Raw genomic sequence first — 25,844 nt, 5'->3', positions numbered from 1 at the left:
GGCCCCCGTTATCCCAGGCTTCAGCCCCCTTCTGTACGTAAAGTATGCGAGGCAGCCCGCTACGCTCGGCACGCTCCAGCAGCGGGCAGCTGCTCGCTGCGCAAGAGCAACTTTTTAGAGAAAAGACCAGGCTCAGAAAGGCTGAGGTCCTGCAAATTGCTACCTACGCAACTATACATTAAAAGGCAAGCTAAGGACAGCAAGCTCGCAACGCCAGAGCGCCAGAACTGTCAGCTGGGAACTGCCACGCTCGGGCCGCCGGCCTAAGCTGTCTTCCGTCTGCGCAGTGATTAAGGCGCTGACCGGCATTACCCAGCAGCACACCACCTCTCCCGCAGGACTGTTCCCTCATCCAGAGCACAAAGCCGGTACCGTTTGCTTAACATTCAGCTATTCCACGTTTTGCTTCCCTCGCCGATGTTCGTTACCTGGCCTCAGATCTTATTTCCCACGCGCGATGCAAATCCCCAAACCAACAGCGTTGATTTCCTTGTGGGTTTTCCGTAACACAACCTACCCGAGCGCTGTGCAAACCGTCCATTTTCTGCGGTGAAACGACGGACCAGCACAACCCCGGGCACTTCGCGCAGGCTAACTGTAGGTGCAGCTCGTTATTTGATCTCCTCTTCTTCCATTTTATCCAGCTCAGCTCCACGCCCGGCTCTTTCTGATGTCCCTGCACGGTGTCACAAACGTACAAGGTCAGGCTCCCCGCAGCGGGGAACCCACAGGAGGCGCTGTTTAAGCCTTTTGCTCCGCACCCCGCCGGACCTCTGCGGACAAAGCCAGTCCGGCACCTCGCTGTCATCCGGGCGCTGCTGAGCAGGGCTTCCAAGGGAGTGTCCGAGTCTAGAACGGCACGACACAACAGGGAAACAAACTTCCAGCGCTTTGGAATGCTCTTTCTGCCGCCCTAAAAGCATTTCCCTGAAGCTGTGCGTGTTACATCCTAGGTTGTTGAACTCCTCCCAATCAGCTAAAAAAGCTCCTAAGCCTCAAAGAAACAAAGATGGGCAAAAGGGAGAGCTGGAGGCCAGGGCGGACGCTCTGCTGTGCGGTCTTTGAGAGTAAGGAACCAAGGTTTGACAGAATTGTAAGCGAGCAAAAATAAGGTGTTAAAATTACAGGCCTCCTCAGCTATTTCTAATAAGAAACACGGCTAAGTACCGTAGCTGTAACGAACATAAATCAAGGCAGTATTGTACAGCTCAGCTAACGCCGCCGCTCATCTCTAACAGCCAAGTCTGGGCGCAGCATTATCAAAGAAACCATAGACTTGCTTGTGCGTATTTCCAGCCCGATAGATACACGTATGCACACATGTATTTACATATGCATGTATGTATATATATGTTAAAAATCTGTTAAAAAAATCTGCTAAGCATTTGCAATTCTAAAATTATTCTTGCTAAGGCTACATCAGACCGGCTTTCTGCACCCGTGCGGCTGCTGCTGACGTGCCAGCCCGACAGCTACGGATACTTCATGCACCTGAGGCTGGGCCCCGAAGCCAAGAGGCACCCAGGGCCGAACGGTTCTGCACGGGGCCAGATCCCGGGGCGGGAAGCCCGCAGCAGCATTTGCGTGGCAAGAACAATACTTACGGGAGTCAGCCCTCGGTGTGGCGGGTAACGCGTGGCTCTACCTGACCACGAAGGCTCTGCCAGGCCGGCTCTGTGGAATCACGCAGCAGAAGCGCCTGCGACACAACAAAATTGCAAAGCAAGTTTTAATTGCAACGAGAAATCAAACTGAGGAACTTTAAAGAAGAACATTGCCTCTATGGAACCGAGAGAAATTAACTCAAGAGGAGTTTTTGCAATGGTATTTAGTACAAACTCTCAGATACTGAACATTTTTCAAGACAAGCCCCTAGTAAACTTAACGATAACGCCTAGGAGTAATACGTGTAGTCGAGACCAACCACAGCCTTCACCCATCACGTACGCGCACCAGGTTTAATATTCAGTTATGCAGTGACGCTCCCTGGTATTTAGGAATTTACTGCATTTCTGACCTACTGCGCTCCTTGCCAGTCTGCATTTCATGACCACTCCTAACAGCGGCCAGCTTGGAGAGCACTAATTCTGTCCTTTCCAAAGCAGACACATCACTCGAGATGAGCCGGGGGAAAACAAGGTGCCTTGCTGAGATGGCAGTGAGACCCACTTTGGGCGCCTGTTTTAGAAAACTAAAAATATTTTGAAGCATCATGCAGCTGGTTGCCTACTTCCACAGGGCCTGCGGTAGCGGGGGGCCGCGGGACATCTGTCCTTAAGCAAAGATAATGCGGGCTGGTTCAGAGAAAGGCATGAGCCGGTCCAGGTAAGGTAGGTACAGACTGATTTACTTTCTTTGCCACTTCCACAAACTGAGGAACACATCCCTTGTACAACGCCTGGGCATCTCCCCCCCCCAGCCCCTTTTACTCTTTACCGTGAAACCCACAGTTTATTTCCGTCCAGATACCAGCTCTGCTGAGCCTTGCCTTTGGTGTCACAGCCTGACCTCCTTTAGCGACCGACGCACGGGGCCTCAGCTCTCCTCCCGGCTGGAGCGTGGCTTGGGCTCAGCAGAACCGAGGGCAGGACCCTGCCTGAGGCAGCCCCGCGACCCCGAGCGTGTCCCCCGAACCAGAGCACGCGTGCGTGACCTGCTCAGGTTCCCAGCCCGCTAACCGGTGGCTTAGTGAAAAGTAGACATTTTTTCTTTTCCAAGTAATTAGAGATGCGGGAGGCCTACAGCGCGATCGTTAAAGCCAAGGCAATACACATCAGTTTCTTAGCACGGTATAGGTCTGAAAAGAACGCCTGCGCCTCGTTTTTTAAATTCGTTACTATTTGCATTTCAGTAACGCCTGAGGTCCCATTCATGGGCTGGAGCCCTATTGTAGCAGGCTTTGTGAGCACACACAATAAAAAGGCCACGCACAAAGACCTCTCACTTGAAGGGCTGTAGTCGTACTACTGCAAAAAAAAAAAAAAACAAAAAAAAAACCCAAACCAAAAAAAGCCCAAAAACCCAAACCACCAAACCCAAAGCGCCCAACCCCAAAAAGCCTGGATATACAAAGGACCAGATTTTATGCTCCTCAGTGGAAGCCCCTCCCTTCCTGCCCGCCTGCAGGGGCAGCCGGAGTCCTGCCCGCACGCTCCTGCTTGGCAGCATGGCAGGTAAGGAAGGTGCCCCAAGCGGCTCCTGGCCTTGCCGCTGCCCTCGTGCGGGCACATTCATATTGCCACGACAACCCAAAAGACTACCCCCCGCTCTAGCTCCACTCATGACAGCTCCGGTCGTGCGTTCCAAAGTCGCAAAAGCCTTCTTTGCTGAGATGCCACGTTTAAAATTTCAGCCTTATCTGCTATCCAATGACCTCTGTCATTTGATTTCCAAAACGGCACAAGAAGCTTTTTTTGACATTACCCTGCCTGTGCGTTTACCTCGGCAGCGTGAGAAAGGGCTTTCAGTCCCAAGGTGTCAGACAAGAGTTGCCAGACAGCACGTGAAATGCAAGCGCTCCATAAATGAACATGGCCATAGCTTCTCCTTCATGGTGCATTAAAACGGGGAACGTTAAACCACACAACCATACTTAATTGTTTTAAAGACACTATTAATCTAGCAGATTGTTAAATGAAGAAGCATAGTAGATCTATTATGTTTAACAAAGCAGCGTAAGATTTATGGTCAAGATTTAACCACAGGACATAGGAAACTGGAGGGAAAAATGTGAGACATGAAAATTACGGTTGTAAAATACTTTATGAAAAATAAAAAATACTGGAAAGAGGCAGTGCTTGTGACCATTTAGCAGAATAGATGCATTCCATAAAGTTGTTCTTATTTTAAGGCGGTTAATTTTGAAACAATGCGTGCCAAATACAATGCAATTAAAACCACCTCGAATCCTCAACAGAAATGAATAAACAAATACCCATAAATCATTCTAAAAATAGGATCCAGTAAGAGCAAGCCTTCAATGGCCTGCGGTACTGATACAGAAATCAGCGGTTCCTGTGTTGCAAGAGGTTCCTGGAACTGCTGAGGCAGCGGCCCTAACGCGCTGTGCGGATCCGGGGAGCACCCGGGGCCCATTTCGGTGCTTGTGCTTACCTTCAGCCCTCGGAAGAAAATAAAGATGGAAACCAGCTTTCTCGTCCCGCACGGCTGGTGCGCGGGGTGCACGTGCTCTGCGTTCAAATTCCAGCACAACGAGAGGCCTAGACTCACTGGCATCGCCCCTGGGTGCTGCCGGTACGGGAGCCGCTGTGGGCTAGCCACGACTATTTTGGCTAGAGTTTTTCTGGTTGTAAAAATTCCCCATTTACGCTTTTATACGTATGCCCTTTGGACAGTGGGGGAGCTGTGCAACCTCCTCCTCTCTCTCTCTCTATATGCTATACACCTATAGGTAACACTTGCTGGATGCACAGAAGCGGCTGCTCACACACTCTCAATAATTTTTCCACTGATAAGAGAGCGTGCAATTATCAGCTTCTGGGAATCCGCACTCAGAGCTCTTAAACAGGGATTATAGTTGCCAGGGATTTTTTTTTACTTTCCATTTGCCCTTTTCTATTCCATTGACCGGGCAGAACAGCACCATCCACTGGGAAGCACCCAACCCGAGGACTTCAGAGACGCAGAAAACGCTGCCCAGCGCTCTCTCTGAAACGCACACCTCCTCCCAGTTACACCAAATGGGAGCGATGCTGTAACTATTATGACCACGGAGCGGCTGTTCTTTCCGTAGTATTTATTGTGAACTACAGTGTGACAGCATGTCAGAGTTTCTGGAATTGTCCAAGGAAACCTTTCTGGCAGGGCAGCCAACCGGGCCTGAGGAACTGGATTTCAGTAACATTTAATTCCCACCAGGACTTCATACCCAGAGAAGGGCATAGGTAATGGAAGCATGACAAGCGTTGCAGTGCCGCTCATGTCCTAAGACAACTGCTCAGGCACAAACATTTCTAACTTGTGCAGCCAAGTACCGCCCAACCAGACGTCCATGAATATGCTAGGGCCCTAGAATCCTTCCACAAACGTGATCAGTCACGTTTCTCAAAAATAGCACTAAACCAATTACTGAAAGGAAGGAGGAATGAATTTTCAGTATTTCAGCAGGCAAAGTCAAACTTAGCATGAGGAGGAGACAGGGGACAGAGAAGAGCAAGAAATCCGAAGGTCTCGAGTCCCCTGTAAGAATTCCGCTGTGAAAAGCAGTGCCATCCCCGTTAGCTTACTCTAGAGGGAAGTGACACTGGGAAAGGTTGGGGTTTTAGCGTAATGGCCCCCCTGTCACAGAACAGAGAGACACCCCGTAATTTAAAGTCTCCTTCTGGTCAGGAGATTTACAGACAAACCCTTCCACTATCCATTTCTCTGCAGAAGTTTGTGGTCAGCCCAACCCCCCGTGCTGCCTGCATGGCTGGCCCTCCCCTAGCCACTGCCCCATAACAGGCTTTCCCCAGGGAAAAGACAGATATTCCTGTCCCACGCCGCGGCTGACTGCTGCAGCTCCTCATTTTCTGCAGCTTCTCATTTATCATTTGTGCACATCAGTGTAATGCCTGCCTTGAATCGCCCTAATCCAAAGCACGGGCGACGTAAATTTAACCCGTGGCAGCCTAGACAAGCTGTTGACTGGCAATCAAGATGCTGTAGAGCCTTCTCATCAAGGCCATGCCTGCCACGAAGCAGCCTGACTCATGAGCAATCCCGTAAAGCTCTAAGGTTAGACACAATAGAGTATGGACCAGATGAGCATCTTACCCTGTATATAGCACGTACACCTCCCGCCGGCTTCGCCAGCTCGACACTCTTCCTTTGTAACTTGGTAACAAGGGTTTTGGTTCCAGCCATGTTCTTATATGCCTTTTTTTTTGGTGGGGGATACCTGCAGAGAGAGGAAGTCAGCATTCTTTTAGTGCTCTGATGACTTTTCTGCCATCGATTCACACAATAAATAAATAAATAAATAAATAGGTTTCCGTAAGGAGGGAGGGGGCTGCACACTTGGGCATTCCCTTGCCTCTTAAACATGACCAACATCAACCAGCCCGCCTGACTCCCCCAAACCAGGGAAGACAAAAAAGCTGCACCACAGAAATGAAAAATGAAACGGCAAAATCCGTAACATGCTGTTGGAAGCTGCTCCTTAAGCCAGCCGAGGCGAAAGTCGGAGCAGCTGCAGTTCCAAGCTGCCTGCTCCAAAGGGTTGTGATGTCATGATGCGATTCGATTACCTCACCAAGTACTTCAAGTCGATCGCGTCAGCAGTTTCTGTTGTTTCCATTTCCTTGATTGTGTTACAAAAGGTCATTCCGTGTCACAAGAATAAAATCAACAACTTGAGGATGGTTGCCAGCGGTCCCTTCTGTAGGCATTTTAGTAGCGACCGCAGCCAGAACCCAAGAGACACCAGCATTCCTGTGTGCTGCCAGGGGCTCACCGGCCGTGTTAACCAGGGCCTTGTGAAGCTGCAGGCTGCATCCCACCCCCTGCCCACCAGCGTTGCGTTACAGTACGTCACTGCCTGTCAAGAGAGGCAAACAGCTTATGCCGCTGTCTCTGCATTAAATGCATCTTGCGTTGCAGCTAAGCCTAGCAAAGCACTAAGTGGGTGCTCAGCCTCAAGCGGATGCAGCCTTACTTCCCTTATATTCTTGAGCTGAAAGACGTAAAACCAGCCAAGAGAAAGCTGGGCTTTATGAGGAATTTAGACCATCTAACAACAATCCCTGTGCACTGCCACTGCCGTTCTTCTCTCCCAAGTTAGAAGAAAATGAGAATAATTTAAGCTCCATGTCAGTTTTAACTCTCTTCTATTAAGTCCCCCCACAGTTAGGATGGGCAACTCTGATTTAAGGAAGAACCCACCCCTTTAACCTCCGCGCAGACTCGGCATGCCAACGACCGGCCTAGAGCGAACGCAGAACTGTGCGCCGCGCTGGGAGGATGCCGGAGCTCGGGACTCACACCTTTTCAGTGTTACGTGACTCGGACATCGGCCCGCTCCCTGCCCCCTGGATGAGCGTGAGAGCCTCCAAACCTACGCTTAGGACCCATCCAGCTTTCTCACCAGGTGCTTGAACACTTTAGGTGACTCTCCACCAAAGGGGCACCCACCTCTCCTTGTGTGCAATACGTGGGAGCCGTGCTGCTGCGGGTGCATGTGCCACCCATCTCACCAAAGCCAGATGCAAACCATGCTTAGCCATTACATATATCAGAACTGGGATTCTCCAGAAGGAATAATTAAGATAAAAAGGAATAAACATTTCCTTCAGTCCAATATCACAGATAAAGTATACGCATACGCCATCAGGCAAGCTTAAGTCAACACTAGGAGTAAAAAGCTGAGCTGAGATTCTGAGATGAAGAGCGTGCAACGAAAAGGAGCTGTCACTGCGGATGCAATGCTGGACGGGGCCAAGCACTGTTATTTCCAGACAACCCCAACACTGGATGAAAGCAGGGAAGTTACCCGTCACAAATACACGTACAGGAAGCCCAGTACGAAGCGCTTTCAGTAAATCTTACGGATACCGACCCATTCAGTAGGTTTCACGTAAGGCAACAGCACCTGGATCAAAACCCAAACGAGAAGGACGTTTCCAGAGCACACACGACCACTCCTACCAGACTTACCTAGGCATAAATTAGAAACACCAGATAAAAGTAAGTACTTGGGAAAATACTGACAGCATACGAGAAACTTAAGTAACTCTACAGGTAGGTGCAACCCGAAAGTCGAAATGCTAATATTATTTCAGGCTATGTGTGTGCTGCACATAAGCACCTATGCAATGACTTCCTTTTAACTCTTTTAATTGACAGAAGACATTATTAATCCTCTATTTTCTGTACGGAACATATGTGACTAAAGTGGAAACAGATAACTTACTTAGAAAGCCTCACACGCGGGCTATAACGCTGCTGGAGCTTCCTAGATGTCACTAGAGATGCTTGGATAAGACTGCTTGAGTTCAGAGAAGGTCAACGTTTGAGAGCTTTACTCTTCAACCGGGGGTGGGGACAGCTCTTTTTGAAACGCGTTCTTTTGGAATCGTCATTATTTAGGTTTGGAATGAGTGTTCACGTCTTGCGCCTCCAGAAGCCTCAGCGGTCTGTTTGTAGCAGTATCAGGCTGTAGGCCAGAAGCGCCGGCTGTACTGTTGGCTGAGTTTTGGGATTCCTTTGGGGGTTTTTGCATCACCGCTGCTTTCGTGCCAGCTTACGTGTCGCGCTGGTCCTTACTCGGACCAGGTGGGGAAGTCACAGCCTGACTCCAGCACTCTCAGTTGTATTTTATCCACGCAGGGGGTTTTATGCACGAACCCAGTGAACTCCCTCTGGTAGGAATTCGGCACTGCACGCTGACCCCAACGCACACGGCAGGCTAGCGCAGGCAGGGCGTTCAAAGGAGTTGAAAGAGGTTTGACCTAAGGCTCATTCAAGTGCCACGCTCAGTTAGCGTTCAGGCCATCAGGACAGAGACACCCAGCTTTCTCGTGCCCTCCTGAAAATCCCAGCCATGAGCTTCAGTCTCTGACGTGGCGTACGCCGATCGTTCAGATTCACGTGCTCCATGGGAAAGCATACAAGCAGGCATCTATCACCCCTTCGACTTGAATTTGCTGGGATGCTTCCAAATCACTTCCATTTCCAGAAGGAATTAAAACAGGTACTTTGTCTCTGCAAAGCAGCTTAAGCTAAAGTCCTGATACCGCTTGCTGCTCTCACACGGGGTCATGGCCATTGAATATTTAAGCCAAAACAACAATAAGTTGAGAAGAGAGAGTAGCGATGTTTAGCAGACAAAGCTGCCTCTCTGGACCCTGCTTCTCCACTCTCCCTCTGTGAGGATCCATCTGCTTTAAGAGATCAACATAACCACAAGGGACAATGCCAAACACTGTTTAAAAACCAGAAGCTTAACTGAAAATGAGAAGCGAGCTTCTGACCTTACCCAGGGTCATCTCTCCACGTCAGGGCTGGGGTTATTTCCAGGGCAGCGTGCGAGAGCTTTCACTGCGGCTGCCTGAATAGTACACAGCCTGTGGATTAATGGATGACTTTGGCTTCTCGTTCTTACAGCCTTTACAATTCAGGAGAACGCACAGCAGATTTCTTCGGAAACGGGTGAAGTAAGAAGACAAAAGTAAGCTAACCTCCTGACCTGCCAAGTAACCTTGTGGAGAAAGCCTTTCAGCATAGCTGCTCGCTGTTTCTGGGAAAAGGAAAAGGGGTTTGCAAGAGGAAGCAGTACCTTGTGTACTGTTTAAGAGGGGAAGCTACGGCAGCAATGTGTTTCTGATGAATTTAGGTGGGGTAGAGCAGAGAGTATATCCAACCAGGACTAAGCAGCGATAAAGCGCATCATGAACAAGGACTGAGCAGATTTAAGGCAAAGGACTTCTGCTGGTCTTACTGGCATTTAAACCAAGGAAACCCTTGAGTGAGGTGGGGAAGCAGCTTCTCAGAAGATAAACCTCTTCCTTCGTCCTTGGCCGCCTGCTCTCAAACCTCTACCCAATGAGGTTTTTCTCACTCCAGGAGGTCCGTGCAAATTCCAAGCTTGAAAGAGAGCGAGATCTGCTCTGTGCTCCTAGGAAAAGCAGAGCTCCCCACAAAATTTACTTTCTGAACCTCATGTCTGTTGAGAGAGCTCATGAAAAAGAAACACGAAATCCTATTCAGCAACAAGGTGATGGCAATGTGATTCAACCCTGGGCTTTATGTCCCCCTTTCTTCTTAGCAGTTTCCTTTAAGTTGGGTTTAAATTCAGAGAGCTACTGCAATAACTAGCAACTGGACACCTCATTTTTAAACGCAGCTCTAGGCTCAGAAGTTTGTTGTCTTCCGGTGCTCTTATTTCTGCACACCGCTGAGGGAGCCTGAGAAAGCAGGAGAGAAGAACAGGAAGAAGCGCAATTGCCTGAGCACTGGAACTAACCGGGCCTGATCTCCTGCAGGTTCCGATCACAGGCCGGCTTGTGAGCACGGGCTGCAGCTTTGCCTTCGGCTGGACACGTCAACAGGCTCTTTCTCAAGCCTCAGCTGTGTGCAGTAACGTGCAAACTCACCCAGCGTCTGTCCTTTGTAGGAGCTTCACTACCTCTGCTCCCTGTGCCCATTGATCAGATTCAGACAAGTTCAGGCAATGAATTCAGGAGTTGTGGAGGAACCTGAGTAACCGTGAGCTCATAAGGTGCCCAAGCATTCTGCTGTTTCTAGTGGACTTTAAGTGATAATGAAGCAAGTACAGTTAAAGCCTTCCCTACCTTACAGGTTCCAACCGTAATTTGAAATCTTAGCTTTCCCCGTGTCCTTCCTCAGCTTCCCCTCAGCCTCCCATTCGGCGGAGCAGGTTTTGACTTCAGGACAAGTTACAGAAGGAGGCCCAAACCTCAAGTGTAGCGTTCAGCCTCAAACGGGCAAGTTCGTCATCTAAGGAGATTCCAGACAAATTTAAGATATCAGTAAATGCTACCGCCCATTCGTTTCGCCCACTGCCATCATCATTCACCCAGCTTCCCCTTGTCAGATCCTGAGCCACGGCACAGCGTCCTTTATTAAAATACCCAGATAATTAGAATTTGTAAACTTGGATTCTTATTAGCAAAGAACCACATCTTAAAAGAAAAATATGTATTTAAAATCTCAAAGGCAAAAAAAGGGCTTGGCCAATCACCACTCAATATATAAAGCCTTCGGAAAGTTCTCATCTAACGATTCCAGAGAGCCACGTAGCATGAAACACACAGGGTGACCCTTTTCCTGTTCTATTAATTTGCTATTTGCTCCCTCGCTGCTTTGTTGAAGAGACACTTGATATCACGGCCTTTTCATAGGTTTCATTCTACGCTCAACTAGAACTTTGAATTCAGCACAGGGGAAAGAGGGAATTCAATACACGGGGCGAAGGACGGGTGCCAGCTTACGGCTCACCGATTCCGCATTCAGAACGGAACAAATGCTGCCGCAGCAACTAACCATCGCTTAAGGTCTCCCAACAGTTTTCTTCATTTAGGGGAACAGTTTTTATCTTTGCTGTGTGCGAGCTGTTTAATGAGACACGGACTGGAACCAACCCCATGAGAACCACAGCAACAGCTTCTGAATAACCTGACTCGGCCAGCGTCGCAGCTGCTCACCTCCAAAAGGAGCCCATGTCTTGTCTGAACATTTTGGTTCTGATGTACCACATGGCTCCTGCAGTCAGAAGGTCTGGCCCTAACTCACAAGTGCTGGCAAGGCACGTGGGGATGATTTCTAAGTTACTTTCCTCGGTCATCTTAGTCAGAAGTGAGCTGTCCCCCTCTGATAAGGGGCAGAGTGGAAAGCAATAAGCAGCAACTCCTTAAAATCAGCCCAGCAGGAGCTGCTAGAGGTCAGGAACGGCAGCCCCGCTACTGCTCAAGCCCTTCATTTTCTGTCCAATGTCATACGTGTGACCTGATTTAGTGGTTGCTCAGTTCTGCCTACCAAGTCACCTTTCTATATTTAACATGCTACTGTACAAAACGCTTTGGTAGGCCTCGCGCATGGGAGGCTCCACGTACAATTAAACTCTACCTCAAGTCTTCCTGGAGAAGCACCCCGCTCCCCACTTCTTAAGAGCACCGATTTTCCCCTCTCTGCTCAAATCTTCCAGGAGGCAAACACATGCGAACGGTTCAGTTCAGAAGCGAGCCCCGTGGTTCCTTCCCCTGGCACGGAGCGTTTGACTGCTCTGCTCGCTTTGACACGTTCAGCCTCCACCTGCATTTCACAGTTCCCCTGTTCAGCTGCAGCAAATTACTGGGCTGCCAGTCCAAACCCCAAGGAAACCAAGTTCTGGTTTGGCACCAACGTAAGTGGTGAACATAAAAAAAAGCCCCCTGTGACAGTGTGCAGAAACGCTATCCTTTCCACCAGCTACGTTAGCAGGCAGACGCTGCGGCCTCAAGAAAGGACGTCTAAGCGATAAAAAAAAAAAAAAAAAAAAAAAAAAAAAAAAGAAACCAGCATTGAAAATATCCTGAAATATTCTGGACTAACAATCACATTTGTCCAATAAAATATTTGTCTTTTTGCCCGAAATAGCCTCTAAAATAGCTGAAGGATAAGAGCTGCCTTTATACCAAGTCGCTGGAAGCAAAACTGAGTCCACTTGGTGGGCCCAGGCCAAAGACCACAGCAGGCATCAGGAGGCCGTTAACTTCCCTGGACTTTGACTTAGCTCTCTTGATTGCCTTTAAGTGCTGACAGCGCAGGGATGTTTTATTCTCGTTTTTATTTGTGCTATAATATCATTCACAGTCCTTCTCTCGTCCCAGCCCAGCATCCTCGCATTTTTTTCACCTAAGCTTTCCCTGATGTTATCCATCTGCCCTTCTGCTTGCATCCAGCTGGCCGGTGAGGACCGTGACTGCCCGCCCCGCGTGAGTCAGCAACTCATCAGTTACGTACGGCTCTGTTGCAGATGACTTCTCCAAATATCAACGTAGTTATTTAGATTAATTCCACTCCAGCTATACCAAAGCATTCACATCGTCCATACAATGGCAGAGGAGAAGGGCAGATCCTCAGTATAAACCCGTGCAGTTCCTTAGGAACCTATGGATTGCTACCAGGGGGGAATGCGGCCTCGCCGAGCGGTCGGTCCCGCCACGGGCTAACAGGCCTTTGGCGCCCTAGGAGGAAGATCAACGAAGGATGTTGTCGCAGCAAGAAGAAACAAAAGGAAAAGGGTAAGAAGCGCCGAGGGAAAAGAAGTACGGTATGGAAGACAACTTCTCCTTAGACAGAGAAGACAGAGCCCAGTCTAACACATCTGGCAAACCCTCGGCTGATTGCTGCTGCTCATCATTAAAGGACCCGCGGCCGCCTTGGTCTTACTGATAAGATAAGCAACCCTTCACTTCCCAGTTAAAAGAATCTCTTTTCAGAGTCAGTTGCTTTCCTGCCCATTAGAATACAACCCAAGATATATTTTTCTGAAACTCTTACAGCAGAGCCTGGGCCTCTCCTATTCCTGCAGATTCACGTCTTGCCTAGCATCTGCCTTTAATAGAAAAAAGGGCTTTGTTTGTTTGGGTTTTTAATAAAAATACAGACTTGCTAGAGTCCTCTAAAACGAATACTTGGTCTAGGAATATTTTTTACAACAAGGACAATATTAATATCTAGGAAAATATTTTTCCAATATCTCCCAGTGACTGGAAAACTTCAAAGCGTATGCACTGAAACCCAGAGCTCCAGTATTTGTCTAAGTTAACAATTTCTGCCTTCAACATCTTTTAAGGGGGAAACTCACTTCTGTTCATTATTTTGAAGTGGAGAGGTCTCTGTCTCACATTAAGGGTGGCTGTTATTGTATTCCTATTAATCTCTTTCCATACACCATTGCCAACATTAATTCTTCATTCCTTTCCCCGGTCGTCTTTTCCACTGTATTTCACATTCATGTGGGCTCTTGTATGGGCATTAAACTTGGACAATGCGCAGGCACACAAAATGGTTTTCTAGATATTTTTCTTCTTGTGAATCGGAGTTTTTAGGGCAGACTCACATCATGCAGAAGCAGCTTCAAGCTAGCAGAGGCCGAGCCGGCGTGATTCCTGTGCAAAGAGCACGGCAGCGGGCAGGGCTGCAGCGCCCCACGAAGGAGGAGGAGCCCCCGCGCCGTAAGGAGGGAAGGTGGCTCCCCAAGGGAAGCCGCGGGCCTGCTGACGTTTTAGGGCTACAGAGGAATGGATGGGGAGGGACGGAGAAAGACAAAGCGGGGACAGAGTCGAGGGATTTATCACTAGCGGGATTCAAAGCGAGGGCTTGTTCTGCCCAACTGTCCGTTTGGGGGGTGGCCGAGGTGGGGAGCAAAGTGTTCAGCAAGAGCGGATCCAAGATCGCTGCGCTGGAAGGACTCACCAGCGAGGCAAGCGAGTTGTTTCCTTCCATCTAAAGAGAGCGGAAGAAGGTTTTTGGTCTTACTCTCTCACTTAACAGAATTGACAATGTAAGTTTTTGTCTAAGAATAAAGGTAGTGAAGATCTGTCACTGTGGGCTAAATATCAAAGTTCTTCATCTTCACAACTGCCACCAGTTATTAGAAATTAACACATAGGCTACTGATACCTCCTGAAAATTGATTAAATAGAAGCTAAATGATTGAAAATGCAAACTATTTTTTTTTTTTGCTAATTCACTACAGAAGCAGGACTTGTTTTATCACTGTGTATACATACGTGCTTCCTTAATAAGTTTTGGTCTCACCATCCAATTTTAACAAAATTTTTTTCCAACATAACCAGGTTCCTGCAAATTTTGCAATATAGGCAGTAAGGTAAAGCATCCTAAGAGAAAAAACACGGCATCAGCCTCACAGGGAAGGAAGTCCCAAAAATGCCACATAGGCTGAAAAAGTTTCGCTTCAAGAATTACGTTCTTAGCCTCCACAATCAGCCATCGGTTAGAAAATGCAGCTTGCGCTGCTCCCAGAACTACGTACTCCATAAGTTCACAGACAGCACAACTGGCGAGCCACATTTCCCCGGGGCTGCCATCTATGGGCTCATCTTCCTGGCTGCATCTCACTGATCAGGAGCACGCCTCACGGTGAGCACCCCACCAAAATCCTGCTGCAGCCCCGTTTTTTACACACACATAAATCTACCTTCTTTTTTACTTACAGATTTAGTTACGACCTCTTCTCTGAGCAAAAGAACAACCTCCTTGAAGGAACAGAAATCGCTGAACTGAACATGGTGTGGTTGCTTCATGTAGATCCAGATGCAGCTTTTAGAAACGCTCTAACTGGGGTCAGGAGCACACCGCCAAGTTCAAGCATACTTCAGTATTCACCGACCACCTCCCTCCCGCCCTGCATGCCCTGACTGTACGGTGTAGTTTATAATGGGACTTTAGAAAGCCATGCTCTTGGTTTTCTGAATAAAATTGATGTATCTTCCCTGCAAGAATTAGAATCAGCAGTCTGCTTTTTCTTCAACATGATCAAGGCAAGAGCTGAATTACTGATCACCTCTAAAGAAATCTAACATTTGGATTTGTGCTTTTAGCTGCTCAGGGGAAAAGCTCATGAATGAGCTCAAAGAGGAGTGCCTGCTGCCTAGCGAGGTACCCGCCTGCTCTTCCCCTGAGCGGTCAAGTTTCTCTGTGTAGCTGAACACTGTCCCCTCCGTTCAGCTCCTCGCTGTGGGGGGAGAGGGCTGATGAATGGGGACGACCCCGCAGATCTGCCTCTCACCCTCCAGTGACTCCGCAGAGCGAGGCCCGTCAATCTGTGTTCCTTCACGTTTCTTCTGTATTTAGCACCTATCAAAAAAAAGGACAAGGTTCTCCCCTCGTCTACCGTTGTCACAAATCCTGTGCAGTAGGTTGTGTCGATAGAAGACAGGCACAGTTATCTTCACGCACCACACGCACAGCTTTGGGGGCTTTTTGCATTCCCACAGCATACGCAACGAGGCCAAATCTTGCTTACGGAAGAGACGACAGCCAGAAACAATTCAAGCACTGGAGTCAGAAGCTTAAATCAGTTGGTAAACTCGCGCTTTCTCATTCACCTTCCAAAGGTGTTTGTCCTGACGCTTTCTTCCCCAGAAGAATACATGCTACTTCTAGCAGACAAACTGAAAATGTAGTTAATGTCCCTTAAAAAACTTAAAAAACCCCAGTGACAACAACCAGACAAGAAGGCCCAGCGGAAGCTTTCGCATTGCATGCTGCTACAAAGATTTCTTCCTGTTTTTTCCCCTCTGTTCTGAAATCTTGATTTGAGTTATTTCTCCTCCAGATAGCCAAGCCACGTTCATTTTTGTCAGCTCCACTGTATCCAATATGCTCACTTTTCCATGGGAGGAATCTACGCCCTTTCGGAGATAAAATGATCTTTTTTATTGCCCAAACACACACATGCACAACCTATCGACAACCTTAACAGCAGCAAAAGATGCTCCCTCGCATGCGCAGCCCGCGTGAACTTCTGTTCTCCGTTCTCCCAACCAACCACGGATTTCAGGGCGACAGCCTGAATCTGGCCAAGAACTGAATTTAGGATCCAAGACTGAGGTTTCCGTAGCTGTTTAAACAAATTAAAATACATTTTCGTTGAGCCACGATGTGCTTGCCCATTCTTCCCCCATGCAGACATATAAACGATACCTACTTGGAGACACTGAAGAGGGAAAGAAAAAACCCCTTCAGTCCCCGAACCAGTGGTCTGTAGGAGGTTACAAGGGAGGCTTTCCCATGGGGGTTTTATTCGCTCCCCGGCATATGCCATCCCAGCAGGCCACCACAGACTAGACAGAAACATGAACTCCTTACTATCCTACTGTTGACGTTGGCTGTCGGGCTACCATGAAACCAGCTCCACAGGAAAGTCTAATATTTGAACTTTTCACTCTTATTTCATTTTATTAGACAGCAGTGAAGGTTAGCTTTGTAAAAAAAGACTGAGCTAAAACCTTGAAATGCTGGCAGTCGGAAAGCAGCATTTTTACCCCACTCCTTGTTAGGAGATGGCCTTTCCAAACAGACTTCATTTTTTTTTTAAGTGACGGTTTCTGACGGACAGCTCAAAACTTGCTGGCTACACAGGTGGAGAGTCTGAGGTTTTCAGGATGAAGCCATAAACGTACAGTGTCCAGGCTGCACCGATCAGCAGATTCTGCTGGACTTTGCCGTAGTTCACGCTCTAAGTGCACGACCCAAGGGCAGAGCTGGCACTGGTTTGGAGCCCTCCACAGCAATGGGAATCTAAGCCCGCTCTTCTGAACACTGGCGTGCAGAACCCCATCGGAGGCGCAAACAATGACGGGCTAACGTGTCCCCTACCAGAACAGGCACAGGTGCCCAGAAACAAGGCCTCCCTTCTGGAGTGACGAAGTGAAATGAGTACTCATAACTACAGTTTGGGACACTAGAACGCAAGCTTAAGCCCAAGCTCTTTACCATACGCTGTATTTCAAAACAGGCATCTAAAAATCAGAAGTCACTTTTGATAACCTTGGGAGAGCTGCTTAACACTTCTATGACAGAATTTAAGCCAAGTACTTATAATTAATGGCAGCAACGTCATCACATGCACAAGAACAGTTCCTAACTGAAAACTACAAAGACTCAGTTTTGACTACGCAAGTACACACTGAATGATGAGTCTGGATTAACTGCTAGAAGTACTCACCGTGATGTAGATCAACCGGATTACCCCTAAAATACTTGTCAGAAGTTTTCCTTGGCAATCTAAGAAGTCCCGTGCTACAGTAAAAAACTTAAGCACATGAAGAACCTGAAATAGATATACAAGCGCTCTTATTTTTATTTTTTTTTTTTGCTTCTTGAGTGCTTTGCTGGGGCAGGCCTAACCTTGTTTGTGTACAAATCATTTGAACTCAATGTGTAAAAGCAGGAGGTGAGAAAAAGGAATGATTTAGCTGTTAACCATTTTAAAAGATGCTGCCTTAAAGATACAAAGCCGGCTTTGAGAATAAACAAAATAAATAGAATTCCAGATTTGTGCCTAGCAGCTGCCACTTGCAAGATCTGGAGGGACAGAGCTAGGCCTGCAAACGATACTGCCAAAACCAGGATCCACATGGTCATAAAAGACAGACAGACACTGGGCAAGTGATGGTTCTAGACTGGAAGGTCAAAATTTCAGCACAGGATCAAGATCACTTTATGTAAAAGGAAGAGCTTTTATGTCTATCCTTCCTCTAATGGCAGGTTCAAGATGTTTGCTTCTTCAAGTCTAGCAAACTACCTGTAACTTCAAGTACCTGGCACCCCTTCATGACTCAGTGCATCTCTGCTGGCGCTCAGTTTTTCTCAGATCACAGGCTTTTCAGTATTTTCCCTCCCTTTTTTAGTGTCTGGTCATCAAGCTCTTCGTTGTTCGTTACCAAATCCAGCTCCCGCCCCAGCTTCACCGTTACTGCAAGAGCGGAGAGTGAGAGGCAGAATGCCCAAGTGCCCGGCGCCTGCCCGAGGTGGGAGCAGGGAACGGGCAGCAGCGCGAGCGCGGGATGGCACTGCGCCTGGGGAAACGCAGAAAGGCTTTGCTGCGCTCGTCGGGGGGTGTTTCGGGCCTGATCTGCCCGCACGGAAAGCAAAAAGGCATTCCTCCTGCAGCTTTCCGGATGCAGGAAAGCAGGATGAGTACTACTAACAACACCGCATTTTTTTCTAGGAATTATCCTAGGAGGAAAAATATGGAAATAATACCAAACGAAGTCTTATTGATTTTAAATCATGTCCTAGGGATTTCCTAATTAAACTAGGGCTCCAAACCCATCAGATGATTTTTAACAAGGAGTTGGCTGTTTTTTCAGTTTCAATACTGGTTAAAATTCTTTCTTAGCATTAAATCCTAATCTAGGGTTACAGCCTAGCAAGCAGTCGAAACAAAAATACAAATATAAGCCCTCAGGTCCAGAAGTGATACGATTTAATATTCTCCTGCCAAAAGTTCTGAGAAGATTTACGGCTACCTTTGCAGGAAATGAGTTTTCATCACTTGAGAGCAAAGCTGGCTAGCTGTTGCTGCACACACATGCAGCACCATACGCTCTGCACTTTAAAACAGGATCTGTCAGATACCCGAGGTATAATCGCAACGTTGGGTGCAGGCCAACCTCCGAAATGAAACGTACCACAATGTACTTGTGCCAAGACTGTGACTTAGGAAAATCCTGAGTTGAAACCACTGTTTTTTGAGAAGTAGCTCGTGGCTGTGGCAGTTGAATGAGGGAGTCTCGGTAGGGCCTTCTTTTTGAAGAAGGTGGTTCCTGGTTCACGCTGCCTCCACGGCACGACTCAAGGCAGGCCTCCTTCGGGAAGACCCGACACAAGACGGGGGTCTTTGGGCTCATGGCAAGCTTATGAAGGGATGCATAGGAACTTAGGGGGACAACGGGTGACTTCTGCCAACCAGAAGTCCACGTGTAGAGCTGACATCGATAACAAGGCTGGTTGGCTAGTGTATGTACCTTACAATTTGCCAGGGAAATGAACACAGGACGGTATTGGGCTAGTACTGCCGTTATAACCAACGACCAACCTAAAAATCAGAGCCTAACTTTATTATCCAAAGGAGCTAAGTATTCTGTGCTTCTCACCAAATTAAAGGTTATTCAAAGTACCCAGCTTCATATGGGGAGGTGATGCAGCTGCTGCTGCAGACTGCGGCCATACAGGCGTGCAATTATCAGGCGTACAAAGCCACGAACAGGGTGTAACAAGCAGGCAATGCCAAATACAGCACCAGGGGTGGCTGGGACTAATTGGGTCAAGATGGGGATAGTTGTTTAAAACTGGAAGAAGCCAAGAGAGGACAAAGCAACATCATAATTCCGCATGAAAAATTGCCAAATGTGTTAGAAATCTTGCACCTCAGGTTACTTATTTCTGTGAACAAGGCAAAAAAACTTGGAGTGAGATGCCAGGCTCCCTTTTTACCGCTCCAGTCCCTCTCTCTCTGCTCCTCACTCCCACCTCACTTCCCTGCTTTGTTCAGTGGTCAAAGAGTCCAATGATAACCTGCTGAAGTGCTGCTGTGCAACACAGGCTGCAACACCACCAAGTGTCTGGATGGATTAATGAGACATCGAGATGCTTACCTGCTGACTTATTCCCTTCCGTGTGCGACTTCCCTGCCGCAGCCTCTTCCAGCATTACACCGGCAGAGCCGTTTCTTTGCAGTCCATCCCAGAAGAAGCCATTCCTATCGCTGCAGGAGTCACTGCCTGGCAGCACTTCTGCGTGTCTTGACTTATGCGATGCTTTTGACTCATTTTATGTCCATTCCTCAAGCTGCAGAGAAAAGAAACAAATTGTTCAACAGCGAAAAACATCTGTAAAAAATGTCACTCAAGGTGAAGAGTGTTCCCTAGGAGGAGGAAACATGCGTATTTCCAGACATAAAGGCTGTGTTTAGTACTACACAGCAGCTTTACATGACTGTACGGCAATCGATGGTAGCGTCTTTGTGGGGGCAGGGGGAATGCCACGATGAACCAGATCCAGATGAACATTCTTAAACAATGCCTATCTTTTATCACCTTTTTGTAAACGAGTAAGATTGTCTTTGTGACTCCCAAGCACATAAAAGCCCCAACGCATACAGCGCAAGAGAGGAAATCAACTCCTGCTCATCAGAAATCTGCTTGAGCAGCTCTAAGATATATGAGCTGACATTTAACCATGTCCAAGGGAAGCGATATGGGGTTATTCATCCTCATCAGCCCCGTGACTAGAGCTGCGAGCCACGGCTATGCCTCTGTTGTGCAAGGGCCTGCCCGTAAGCACATGACGAGAGGCAATCCTGCAAAATTTACAGGTAAAATACACAAAAAAAAGGAAGAAAATGGAATTAGAGGTGCAGAGAGTTTAAGTATGTCACCCCATGCCAGGCAGTTTGCAGAGCTGCCCAAATCTCACTCCACATCTGTCTGGTTTTCCAATTCCTGTTCCTCCAGAAAGGTGCCTCATCAGTAGGGGAAACGATCACTTGATTATTTTTTTTTTCCTCCAGAAGAGAACAGTCATTGGAAGTTCACGTACACAGGCCGCTGAATAAAAGCGAATTACATCCAGTTCACGTTACACGGCCAGAAACATGCGGGCAGCTCATTCTCTGCGACTACAGACAGCGGCCTGACAACGCGGGGGTCACAAGAACCGGGGGTATCAGCAGTAACAGCAGCCCTGACAACGCGGGGGTCAGAAGAACTGGGGGTATCAGCAGTAACAGCAGCCCTGTCTGACACATCCAGTTTATGCAGCATCGCCCTGTATAAGTGATTTAATGCCCACAGAAAGTCACGGTGAAGGAACCACTGATGACTTCTTGTTCCTTCTGACAGCAGAGCTCCAAAGTGCCAGCAATGACGGGAGGAACCATGATATGGGGGCCCCTGACTGTAAAGCTCTGCAGAGGAAAACAGCCTCTCTGCCCAACTGAAACGAGTTGAGGAAAGTCTTTTAAAACTTCCACTTACTTCGGAGGACACAGAAAGATATTTTGTTCAAGGACGCAGTCTTTGAATGAAACGTGAACTCACGTAGACAGAACAAACTCTCCGGCACGTCACGCCGCATGCCCGACGTGACGGGGAGGCAGCTGCCCTGGGCCTCCTCGGGGTGCTGGCTACGCTAGGGAGATAACTGCGTTTGCAAAGGGCCTTTTTAACCCCTCAACAGATTTCAGCTCTGCTCCGCCTAGGCGCCCCGGTACAGCTAGTGGGGGGAAGCACGTACAGAGGGGGACCGGAATGCCAAACGCAGAGCAAATCCTGCTCTAAAAGCACCACTTCAGGATACTCTGACCGCTCACACTAACAAACCCAGATGTTGCTCTCAGACTTGATCCTTGCTGCGTACACCGTCGTTCTGTTACTGTTTTAACTGTGGTTTACCAGTTGGAACGGGGAAGCGGTTCCTCCCGAAGAATGTAGTCTTAAATGAAGACTCTGCATTTTAAGTGGATGTTTCTGTTTGGAAAGCAAAGCTTCAGCAAAGGCGGCAAGTCCCCTAATGGAGAAACACTTATCAAATGGCTACATTGATGAGATTGCAGCAGGAAGGAGCAGCACAGCTGAAAACAGCCAAAACACAGAGTAAATATGAAACCTCTTTGGGCTGTTTGACATTGTGGTCTGATCCTGGAGCCAGTGAATAAACCCGAGGGCTGGGAATGCATTATCCAAACCCTGACCCCAGCTAAATATAATTATTTGAACAATACAAATTGGAAAGAGATTTAATCTGAAATAGTTCTGCATGAGATAAAGAAAGATTCATAGTTCATAAAGTATTTACTCTACAATGAACGGACTTTGCTTTCTCCAAGGCCCTACAGTTATCAGCTTCAAGCAGCCTTTTCATGGGCAGATGATGGTATTTAACCTACTTGGCAGCACGATGCCTTGAAACGCAGTCGTCTAAAGACATTATTACATTTATCTGCGCCTTTGTTCCCTCCTGCATTTCCCTATGTCACTTGATGCAATCCCTTCAAGAGACACCTTTTTTTAGGACAGCATTTCCAGTACGAAATACAATTGAAGAAATCCCTCCATTAGCTCATTATGGTTTCACAAATACATCGGTTCTGTGCAAAATGGTATTTACAGAACACGAAGCAAACACGTGTTCCTAGGTAGCCTTAACGTGTCAGAATTGTGTCACGCAATTCCGTAGCGAAAAGGCACTTGCTGAAAGACACAGCCACTTAAAACACACTCAACCTGAAATGCTGAAAACTGCATTCTGATCTCATTAGCGCAGTTTCATGTCACTTCAACGCCATTAAATTCAGGCAGTTATTCCATTGACGGGAAGAGACTGTGCCCACCTTTTTATGCAGTTTCAGTTTCAAGTTCAAGGCTCTGACTGGTTGATTCCTGGAACGAAGTCATCTTGGAGAGAGGCAGAATCCGGTATCAGCAAAAGGCAATGAAAAAGGTGGGTGTTCGGTCTGCAAAAGCACACGTACAACTGCCTCAATTACCCCGGAACAGATAGAAGACGGGGTTAGAAAAGGCTACAGAGACCATCTGTAGCTGTACCCTTTTTCCCAAGGCAGTGTTCAAACCACCTACACGATGCACATGGAAGCAATTCCCGACACGTACCGGAGCACCTGCAGCGGTTCCCCTCTCCTACAGCCCTCCATCTCCCGCTTTACCGTTGATGTCGCAGCGCCCCAGCCCCGCGCTGCAATCGGGCGTCTGCTCGTGCAGATGCGCCCTCACAGCCACGTCGCCCTTCCGTGATGTGCTCTGTCAGTCACAACACACACGCTACATCCTTTAACAACAGTGCACCCAAGTATTTAAAAATCTGTTCAAATCTGCCACTATGCTACTAGAGATACTGACAAATGTATGGAAAGCTTAGTCCCAGAGGAAAAAAAAAGTTTAAATATTTACTGTAACATAGCTACTGTGCAGAAATAGTATTCTGTATTAAAAAAAATTGTGCAACCAAAGAAACGCAACTAATGGAGTGTCCTTCAGAAAGGGTCTTCTGCCTGATCCTAGAGTCAGACAAAATAACACCTGGCTAACACACAAAAAGCTTTACCTAATTGCCATTTTTATTATTACATCAAGTCAAAGTGAAACCCAAATCCGTAACGTTTGCAGGCTAGAAGAATAAAACATGCAGAATATCAATCAGGAATAAACTGTAGTGGGATGCAATGATACAGATGAAACCTTCCCCAGTAAAAGGAATTCATCAGTTCATACTGGAACAAGAATGCTTCCAGTTGCACCAAAAAATACATACCCTCGGTACTCTGACCTCCTTGGCAGGCTGGTTGAGCCCACTTTGCAATGGATTTAAGTGCTCTGGTTGCTTCATTTTGTGCATATGAATATCTATTGATAGGAAACACAGGCTCCGTTCTAAGCCAGGAGATACACTGGCTCTTCAAGCTAATACTCAACACACCTCTCCCCGAACTCCCTATCGACAGTTTTCCCTTTTATTTTCCCCCCTTGCCTGCTGCCACCAGTGGATCTGAAGACAGAGAGGGGAACGTTTCAATCCCCCTTAGCCGTTAGCAAGCATCGTGCCATCAGCTTTGACAAGAGAGCACTGGCTGGTAAGGGCCTAATATTTGCTAGAGTTTCCCACTGCAAGAAACTGATTATTTGGACGTTTAACAAGTTTGGGTTTGTATTCCTGTTGGTCAAAAGACAACATTTCAGGCTGACAGACGTGATCAACGGGAGCAATCCTTTGGTTTTTGTGTACTTGTCTGCTAACAGAGTACAAGCTAAATCTTTCAGCCTCTCCTGTAGGTCATTTCAACATCAGCTCTTTCAAGGAAACAAACTGGGAGGGTATTCTGGGTTTAATACTTCCAACTCTACAGATACGGTTTTCTTCAGGAAGGACTGAGAATGCAAATATCCCCAGCTGGCACAAACAAATGTGGATGTGTGGAATTCAAGAGAAAATCTGCATTGATAGATACCTTATGAAGAGAGTTAGATGTCCCCGGAAGACTCCAGCAACTCTGAGGTGAAAGTACGCGGAGTTTTAAGATGAGCACTTTGCAAACTGCTACCAGGAGAAAACACAAAGAAACAGCAGGAAACAATGATATTGTGCATGGAACAAGCAAATCAGACTTATCAAGAAGTAAAGTTAACTTCCTTATTTAGAAAATAAGAAATGCAGCTCCAATGTGAAATTTTGAATTGAAAAATTGCTCTACCCAACAATCCTCCATGGGAAGTCACTTGAATTTGCAGGTGGGTGCCTGGTTTCAAAAGGATTAGTTACCTTCCCAGCTTTTGCACTCAGCCCTTTATTGGTCTCAGAGTCACCATAAATCAACAGCTGGATATCATCAACGTTCACAGTATGTAAAACGTCAGAAAACCAAGAAGCAAAAAGCTAGCTAATTTTGCAAGGAAGGAGGTGCCAGAAGACTGAATACCTACGGCCAGGGACATGGTTCCGGTACCTCAGAAATTGTTTCCAGGGCACCATTCCAGGCCGTTCCAACTCCAGCTCCGCAACACCAGTAATACGTCGCTGTTCCTAATTGCTTACTGGTGTCTGAAAAAGTGAGAAAGAACTGGAGAACAAGCTCACGTATCATCTTGCAGCAACACCTTCTAATTATGAGGGGGAAGGAATAGCAAAGAGCATTTGAGAATCGCAGCTTTTAGTATTGTCAAGAAAGGGACTGGTTTGATTTACAGCTCTATGCCTGATTGCCACATCTGGCAAGATAAGGCCAGGGGATTTTGCGGGGAAGGAAATGCCACTTGATGCTTTTACAATCAAAGCAGACAATACATAGATAGTTTACACAAAGCAACTATTTTCTTTGGGAACATTCATCTAAAACCTTGTGCCAGGAACAGTGGGAAGACTATATTCAAAATTACTGCATTTTTGACCTTCATTTCTATGCTTTTCATTACCCTGAATGGTTCACAGCAGAGACTAAGATATGATTTTAAATTCCCATTGCTCACCTGTATGAGATTATTACAGGAAGAAAAGGTTTTTTTTTTCCTAAGGAGGAACAAGACCAAAGGTTTTGGAGAGTATGTGGCTGCGGAGGCTGATTTACTGGAGGGATAGGAAACGTTTCAGGTATTTGATAACCGCATCTTGCAGCCATTTGTTTGTCGGTTTACAAGCCTTACTCTTATAAGCCTTACCCTCACAGAACGGTCTCTCCTGTAGGAGATAGGTTGGGAGTACTGTGAAGAGTAACACATAATCATGACAAGATAAGCATTTAACACATTTTATTCAGCTTCTCTTTATGCCTTTGAATACTTAAATAATGTTACTCTCCTGGAGAATTCCCCAGCCTATTTTTCCTTAGAAAAGAGTCACCTAAAAGAACGTACCTCAAAACATTTGTCTGTATAGGAAGGGACCTCGTGACCTCTGCGTCATCCTTGGACAGCTCAGCAGGTTTCTTCTGTAAGCAATGATAATGAGGAATCAAGTCACCACTTCAGACGTACATAACTAAAAGATTATATGTACGCTTAGCAAACTCCAAACAGTTTCTGCTGTTATCTAAGCATTTTGGTTAAATGTTATTCTGCATATACAGCTAGCGGAGCCAGCACTGCAGTCCCTTCGCTGCGCTCTGTCCTGGTTAGAGGGCACAGGGAAGCCAGCAGGGAATTCTTGTCCTGCAGGCGAAGAGGATCGACAGCAGCAAGGTCTCGATAGCTGTTGGCTCCACAGGGCACTTCTGTAACAGCAGCTCCAAGAGCGAAAGACATGGGCATATTTGCAGCATCTGCAAGTCCGTGCTTATGGTCAATGCACCTACGGCAGCCTAAGCA

At 47.2% G+C, this 25,844-nt stretch overlaps 1 protein-coding gene across 1 annotated transcript in view; it reads right to left on the bottom strand.

Annotated features, from left to right (window-relative positions):
- ADAMTS3 (ADAM metallopeptidase with thrombospondin type 1 motif 3) overlaps nt 1-4,236 on the bottom strand; it is a 108,409-nt gene extending 104,173 nt beyond the window's left edge. The window contains exon 1 of the mRNA XM_035892614.1: nt 4,114-4,236. Coding sequence (XP_035748507.1) covers nt 4,114-4,236 — 123 coding nt within the window. The remainder of the gene's footprint in view (nt 1-4,113) is intronic.
- Between the last annotated feature and the right edge of the window lie 21,608 nt (nt 4,237-25,844).

The sequence above is a fragment of the Egretta garzetta genome, unplaced genomic scaffold (genome assembly GCF_000687185.1).
Source record: "Egretta garzetta isolate BGI_Z169 unplaced genomic scaffold, ASM68718v1 scaffold414, whole genome shotgun sequence".
In the NCBI taxonomy this organism is placed as follows: Eukaryota; Metazoa; Chordata; class Aves; order Pelecaniformes; family Ardeidae; genus Egretta; species Egretta garzetta.
This window is presented reverse-complemented; position numbering and strand designations above follow the sequence as displayed.